This window comes from Seriola aureovittata, chromosome 11 (genome assembly GCF_021018895.1).
Source record: "Seriola aureovittata isolate HTS-2021-v1 ecotype China chromosome 11, ASM2101889v1, whole genome shotgun sequence".
Taxonomy (NCBI): domain Eukaryota; kingdom Metazoa; phylum Chordata; class Actinopteri; order Carangiformes; family Carangidae; genus Seriola; species Seriola aureovittata.
The window spans coordinates 18,120,667-18,128,474 of NC_079374.1; the positions used below are offsets into that span (position 1 = coordinate 18,120,667).

General features: G+C 41.7%; 1 protein-coding gene across 1 annotated transcript; it reads left to right on the plus strand.

Annotated features, from left to right (window-relative positions):
* Nucleotides 1-342: 342 nt before the first annotated feature.
* Nucleotides 343-2,975, plus strand: c11h3orf38 (chromosome 11 C3orf38 homolog). The gene is made up of 4 exons (XM_056389404.1): nucleotides 343-529; nucleotides 864-1,039; nucleotides 1,535-1,779; nucleotides 2,206-2,975. The coding sequence occupies exons 1-4, from the start codon at nucleotides 403-405 to the stop codon at nucleotides 2,570-2,572; spliced, it is 915 nt and encodes a 304-aa protein (XP_056245379.1). The 5' UTR covers nucleotides 343-402; the 3' UTR covers nucleotides 2,573-2,975.
* The last annotated feature ends 4,833 nt before the right edge of the window (nucleotides 2,976-7,808 follow it).

Sequence of the window (7,808 nt, forward strand, 5' to 3'; positions counted from 1 at the left end):
ATGATCAATACTACAAAAACTGTTGGAAAGATATTGGTGTGTGGGAACATAAAATATGTCTTTCCTTTACTTTTGAAATCTTTTAGAATTTTTTTTAAGAGGTGGGAGTGGATAAATCTAGAAAACAAACGATGAGCCTTAAACACGTGAACAGAGAAATGTAATGAGCTGTACATGTGTAGTTAGTGTTGATCGTGCGTATTCGAATTTAAGACACTGATATTTCCTACAGTTTTAAAGGCAACAAAGGCCCTCCTTGTCCTTTGCTGTACTGTAGCGCTCTAGCAACAACGGCTTTGCTCGGAACCTTCTTTGACTGATACTTGTTCCTGCACGATCAATTTTCTAGCAGGACACGAATGGACGACGGGAAGCTTGAGTTCTTGTTTTGTGGTACTAAAGATGCCAGGGCTGTCAGAAACAGAGCGTGCTGGATGTATGAAGATACTGAAGTTAATGTCAAAAGGTGACTTATTGTCACTTAGTGACACTGTCACGAATAAGATGATAGCGGTGGAAAATAATAGAGGTATGTTTTTAATTTGTACCAGATAGCAACAGAATTCTGAAATACCAAAACAAAATAGACCGTAGTAAGAGGAAGAAAGGTGCCTGGACCAACTCTTAAATGTTTAAGTTTTAAGAAAATGAAGCTATAAAGGTCATAAAAGTCTCTGTAGGACTTCAGCCAATCACAAAAATATCTCAGTCATGTACTAAAATACATGTTGCACGGTTACCAAGCGTGAGCTTATGCCAAAACCGGGATTTCTGCTGCTGTTTTATTTCTGCCTGCTGGAAATTATGTTCAGATAATGACACCATAAAATAATCTCGTGCCTGACGTTCATCTGTTCATACAGAGGCTATGGAAACAATCCTGTCCTTCAGTAAAAATGCCGAGGAACTCCTGAGAAGGAAGAAGGTTCAGCGTGACCTCATTTTCAAGTACCTGGCCAAAGAGGGCGTGGCGATGCCTCCCAACAGCGAGAAACATCAGCTGGTGAAGAGGACGCTGGAGCTTTGGTCGTCAGGGAAGGTACAGGGTTGAATATATGGAGAAAACCTATAGATCAGATGGTGACATTTAGCCTTGGATGGATGGATGGTACAACCATGTATTAAGGCAGAATAGAGGATAGATAACTTGAAGGCCGCTTGGAATACTATGAAAACCATAATTTCTTAAATCAGGTGTTAACAGTTCATCACTCATTTTTAACACTTAACATTTAACATTTAACATTTTTAACTAAAGTACATACAGCTGTCAAAAGGTTATTGTAGTCTGCATGGTAAATTACTAGTTTTCAGAGAATTTTAAATGACTCAATACTCATGGACCAGACATCGGTACTTTTGAAATAATTCACAAACATTACTAGCAAGGTGGAGGATGCCCTGATCCCTCAGCTCCAATCTTTTTATATGTGAGATACCGTCCAGCTCATACTGGCTGAAAATCTTTTAGGTGTTAGATTCTTCAGCAGATTTTCAACTGAAAATGCAAGCAATAACTTCTCATTCATTTAAGGCCGTGGTTGATGAAGGCCTTCAAGGAGAGGCGGATGAGACCAGACAGAGACGGCCCACAGAAACACCATCTGATACCACGGACTTGAAGGTTGAGATGGGCTTTGACCCACAGGCCCTTGGCCAACAGTTCTGCCAGTGGTTCTTCAAGCTCTTGAACAGTCAGAACCCCTCACTGGGGCAACAGCCTCAGGACTGGGGACAACAGCACTTCTGGTCAGATGCAAAGCTACGTCTCCTCTCCAAGTAAGAACATCATTAACAGTTGGATGTGAACATGATTTAAATTAACCGTCAACATGGGGGCTACTGATATTGATTTGATTGTGTTTGCTTTTCATTGTCCAGATCAAATGGAGTTTAGCTCAGTTTTTGTTTATTATGAATTGGCTTGAAGGATTGTATTATAGGGAGTAATGTGTTTGATCTCTGCTGAATAATGAAACATGGAAAGTGTATTGAGGTTAAAGATGTTCAACATTGGCTTTTAACTTAATCATTTCCTATATTAATTGTATGGATTTGTAGCATTTTCAATTTTCACTTCATTCCAGCAGAACTACAAACTTTTATGTACATAAAAACTCAGAACCACAGAAACATTCAACACACAGCTACAGTTAACTGAGGGAAAACAAACTCTGCTGACTGAGCTGCATCTGTCTTTCTCAGAGCTGGCAGTGAACAGATGGATGAGTTCCTGGGTGCTGAACTGGTCAGCCTTCGTCTCCTAGCCTTGACCAAGGAAGAACGCCTCCTTCTCAGCCCCAACCTGGAGCCCCATGGCCTCAGGACCCTTGCCTCCCCCCATGGTTTGGTGCTGGTGGCCGTGGCTGGGACCATCCACAGAGATGCAGCCTGCCTAGGCGTCTTTGAGCAAATATTTGGCCTCATCCGCTCCCCACTGGAAAATAACAGCTGGAAAATTAAATTTGTCAACCTTAAGATCAGAGGGCAGGATGCTCTGGGCGGGACAGAGGTGGCAGCGCCTGCCTTGACTTATAACTCCAGTGAACTGCAGCTCCTCTGCAGTGGATGACACTCTTTTCTCTTTTCTCTCTTTCTTTACTCTCTTGATGCATCACTCATCTAACTTGCCCAACACATTTTTTTCAGAAACTGGGGCTAGCAGCTTTACTGGCACAAACCCCTCCTAACATATGTATAGCTGCCAGGTCGGGTTGTACAGGTAGGTGGACACTGTTGCATCTAAATCTGCTTTGGAGGCATATTGGTGATGTAACATAAAAACATGACGGATCTTGAGGAAAGGATTCCTCAAGTCTCTGCCGCTTTTTGTCGGGGAAACTTTTTGCTTCAGTTATACTGTACCTTAATGCAAAACATATTGTGCTTTGGTGGTCTGTGCCTTTTGCAAGATGAAATATAAATACGGACATGCTCTTGTAAATATATAGAATATAAAGATTATATTAACACTTGTGTACAGTTGTGCTCTATGTATCTAAAATTGAAGCTGCTCTTTAAGGCATTGCTTTATGCCAGTGTATGATTGTTACACATTTAATATCAATATTTATCTTCTCAGTTCCACAGTTATATGACATTTCTTTGATCTTCAGAACATACAGAAATGTAGGAGTAGGGCAGAATTAGGAAGGTACTCATCACAGGAAACAGTAGCCTTGTAGCTCTCTCAATGGTCTTCAAAATGTATGAATACATATAGATATAGATTGTTTTTAAGGGCAAAAGCTACTATTTTGTGCCAGTCGTTAATATCCACACATTTGATCATTTCCATGCCATTTAAACAGGTTAGATTACACGTGTTATTATGGACTGACAGCCTCCCACACCACTCTCCAATAATTTCAGACATCTCATATAAAAATGAACATATTTAGTAGCTTTGGTCAAGAAGAAAACCTCAATCACATCTGGAGTGACTGTCAATTTCTTTTAGTTTTCTGCTCTCCAAAATGGCGTATAACATGCATACCATATGTATGGGTCCAGCCCTGCTCTAAACGTTTCAGAGTCTGCATTTTTGCTGGTAGGAATGAAGACAACAGCAGGTTTCCACTCCTCGGTGCAGTACAGGAGGTCCAGCCTCATCTATTGTACTTTCAGATAGCCCAGCGTGATGAGGGTAAGATTCAGGAGTCAGGGGAGGATCTAGCCTCTTCATCATTAACACAGAACCTCAGCATACTGTAAAACAGCTGAGCAATAACCACTGAGAGGCCTTGACTGACTCCATTAGTTTTGGAAATACAAGATTTATCCCCAAAGCAGCTTTTCCTTCCTCACTAGCTGGTATTTTTAGCTACATTTCAACTGCACAATACAGCATTTTAACCGACATGCTATATGGCCCTATTAAAGCGACAAAACTAAATAATTCATTTACAATACATTCCACAAGCTTCAAATGGACTCCTTATTAATGAAATGGCTCTGGTTTTCCATCGATTCTACTCTGTCATCCTACTCGGGGCACATAGGGTCTGGTGGGGCAGAGAATATGCCAGTATGACTCTGTGGCTTTGGTGGGAAATGCTACATGTGGGAAATTATTCTTGGCAGTCGCTTTCAAAGGCCCCTGGAATAGTTAATATCTGTGACTGTATGGGTCGGAGCCGCATGGCCCTTTGTGCTTTACTGGGCCATAGTTGTGGTGAGAGGAAACCACTGCAGCCATTGATCTCAGCCTGTTCACCTCTCAGAAAGAATAATAACAAGCTGCTCGCCTTCTGTCTTTATGGCACTTGGCCTCTTTGTGTTTTAATAAGCGGTTTGGCCACGGGTACAGCGCTGACGCACGGGTTAAAAAATACCACTGCAGTGGCGTCTGGTGATGGTTTTGACTCCGAAGAGTTTTTTTTTTTTTTTTTTTTTCTTCCCCTCTTCTAATAGGGAAGTGTGTTTCTCATAAAGAAACATGCTAAAACTTAAATCCACGGCTCTTTGAAATAGCTTATGGGTGGTGAACCATGGAGACTGCTGCTTTAATTATCAATCCATTTTTTTCCACCTCTTACTTTGATTGTGACTGATTGGATGTTAGTTTTGCTCTGAGAAACAGCCTCATTAGTTATCAAAGATTACTTTATTAAACGCTTCATGCTACAACCATTTTTCACTCTCTGACAATCTGATGGCTTTACAGATCCATTAATGCCAAACTGTATTTTTTTTTTTCAAATTTATTTCAACAGCACTGATTCTAAAAGTGGGTCTTTAGGACACCCAGGGCTTTACCAGGGATTTTAAGGAGTCCTTGAAGTAGTTCCAGTCATTTGTTGCAAAATAAGGAATAATCTCATCTTGATATTTTGGAATGACACATATTTATACAAAAAAAAAAAAATACTGTGCTAATATCTTTTAATATTTGGTCAGTGATAAGTCAACGTGACTTGACCTCATGACAACATGAGGCCAGAAGAGGGCAGACAAGCTACACCACAGAGGGGAAAGACTTTGAAGCCCGGCCAAGAAAAGAAGAGGGGGAAAAAATCCTTTTAACACTATTACGTGATGAAACTCATCAATTCCTAAGAGCAATATGAGTGAGCTGATGTTACCGGGCAATTTCTATCTGGCCACAGCCATGAGGAAAACTGTAAATTTTTCCAGTTTGAATTGTCCTCCATTAAAGTAATGGGGTTCTAAAAGAGAGACACGTTAAACTGTTGCCTTTCACAGGCACAAGAGCACGTATTTCACAAGTTATTGAAGTGTCAGTAATTTATCGGTACCTGTGACGGCATCAGAGACAGCTTTAACACAATGCTCTGTGCAGTCTGTATTCTCTGGACAATAAAGAGCAGGATTTATGAATGGGAAGAGAATCAATCAATAGGCAATGATATTTCTCCTGCTGACAAAACATGTTAGGTGGAGAATTCAATCAAAGTTTGACAGAGTTGTTTTGTCATTTTGTTGGACTTGCCCTCCAACCCAGCAGTGTTTCATAAACCAGTACACACTAAAACTGCACTGAAACAACCACATAACTCGTGGTGGAGGGAATGAGGTCAACAGTGTTTGGCATTGGTGTTAAAGCCACAATCCACAATTCTCCAACCTTATACTTTATCCCTTGCTGAGGAGGAGGTTACATTTTTACTTTTCGTTCAGTTTTATTTTTTGTCGTGTTGGGATTTGAATTGGCCCACTTCTCTACTTCTACATAAACAGGTTAATTATCTTACATTTTAAGTTGATTTGAACAAAAACAGTGAGTCCAAACATCTCTTTTTTTTTTTTACAGTACTCGAAGAGAAAGACATTACATCACAAAATCTTATATAGTCACCTCTTGCCACAAAGCAATTTCCTGGAAAGGTCTACTTAGACTCCAGATGCAAGTAAAGTACTAACATTTACAATTTAAGGAATGAGTTCAACCACATTGTACTATGTGTAGAATCGGGTTTGGCCTCATGTTTGTTTGACCTTACATGACCTTTAAGGCCTTGTTGGGAGTGGGCCTGAGCCCTGTGTGCATCACAGATCTCCCCTAAAGCATCTCTCTTCATTACATCCCCCGATGTCTGAGCTGACATCATCGTTCCGTTTCAACACAAATTGGTTTGGACCGACGAGGCAGCCGTCACAGTTCATATCAGCCCTTCTCTTGGCCTGGCGGTGTATCCTTACACATGCATCATTATCTCACGTAAACAGTGGAAATGCGAGACCGCCGGGGGAACCAACGCCATTCAGAGCAACAAAGCCAGGGCTGAGTGAAAAGATCCTGGGCGGTGACACTCTCGTTTAGCATCAATTAAAGAAAACAACAAGCAGAGCCGTTTCTGAAGGCAGCTGGGTCCAATGTGTTTATTTATACTGAAGCAAATATGTATGCTTGAAGGAATGCATGCCTCCAAGGATGTTTCAATCAGAAAAACATGGAGGGAACATGGGTAACAAAAACGTCCTTCACATTGAGATGTACTTGAGTTGAGCTTGCGCACAATACCCTCCCCCCATCTCTCTCTCTCTCTCTCTCTATGTTTATCTCTCTACATTCCACTGTCTCTCTCTCTCTCACATATAGTGGCCCTACTGTGCAGCTTTGCACTGCGTCCCTTTCGTATGCAGCGCAGGGGCCCCCGGTGAGGGCCTTTCCCTTGGCTCTTGAACTAAACAGAGAAGATGGTGTTATCTGAACGCTGCCAGGAGGTTGTCAGCTCGTATTGGGCCCGAGCTGACCGAGTGGCCGGTTGGCGGATGCGTGTCGATGCCAGGCTCACAGTGCCTTCCCTCCGTGGACATCTGCTGTGTGTGGAAAAACTGTGTAGTTTGCCTGTGGTTGCATCTTAATCCTCCATCTCTTCGGCCCCAGCCATGCCTGGCCGAGCAAACCAGCAGCTCTGCTCGCCTTGCTTGTATTAATTGCCCTTGCCTGGCTCGCTGTTTGCTTCTGATTACACTCATTAATTTCAATTCCCTGGGAAGCCACCACCACCATAGCTGCCTTTAGACAGCCACACACACATACAGTACACAAACGTGCATTGACAGGCATAAATGCATATTGTGAGGGACATAGCCTTGCATTTTATGCACAGTGTGAAATATTCAACATTCTTTTAAATTGATTTCATTTGTCTGAACATTCATTCAGCACACCCAAATATTGCTTCAAAATTAGGGGCAGGCAGCTATAGAATAACTACACCTGGGGGAGGGGTGCTCTAAATATTACACTCCATATCTGTCATCTTGAATATTTTTTAATGCATTTTTCCTGTATCATATACACAGATGCAAACACATCATCCTCTGTGTGATCAGTGGCTGGCCATGTGTATGTCATTAGCAGCTGTGGTCTGTGTCTGTATCTACCCTGGCGGTTCTCTCTTTGTAAAGAAGGGGACAAGAAGAAAGTTGCTCTGACCTGCTGGTCATAAGTCAGTGTCCTCATCCCAGCAGGTGGAACACATCTGGTAAAATACCAACATCTGCGCCGGCAGGGTGGCCTCGTAATTATAGCCGTGCTACAGACTTTGTTCAGAATTGGTAGGAGAAATCAATGTCAAGCCATATTATTAACTTTGTCTCATTAAATTTTCAAGCTCATACGCAAACATTTCCACTCAGCAAATGTAACATAATTAGCTGATGTACAGCAGCTTAGTGGCGAAACCGATGACAGAACCAGATATTTTAAATCCTGTACGTTGCTAATGAACAAACATGAAACTAACTGTGAGTGTGTGTATTCATCTGCAACGCAGAAAAATATCTGGCAATTTGAATATGTAACATAGGAACACTGGCACTCGAGCCAGGATAACACA

Excerpts from the sequence above, each read along its gene's own strand:
- c11h3orf38 (XM_056389404.1), top strand. The coding sequence starts at position 403 with ATGCCAGGGCTGTCAGAAACAGAGCGTGCTGGATGTATGAAGATACTG. Across the intron at positions 530-863 it reads AGCGGTGGAAAATAATAGAG|AGGCTATGGAAACAATCCTG; the intron begins GTATGTTTTTAA and ends CTGTTCATACAG. Across the intron at positions 1,780-2,205 it reads AAGCTACGTCTCCTCTCCAA|AGCTGGCAGTGAACAGATGG; the intron begins GTAAGAACATCA and ends TGTCTTTCTCAG.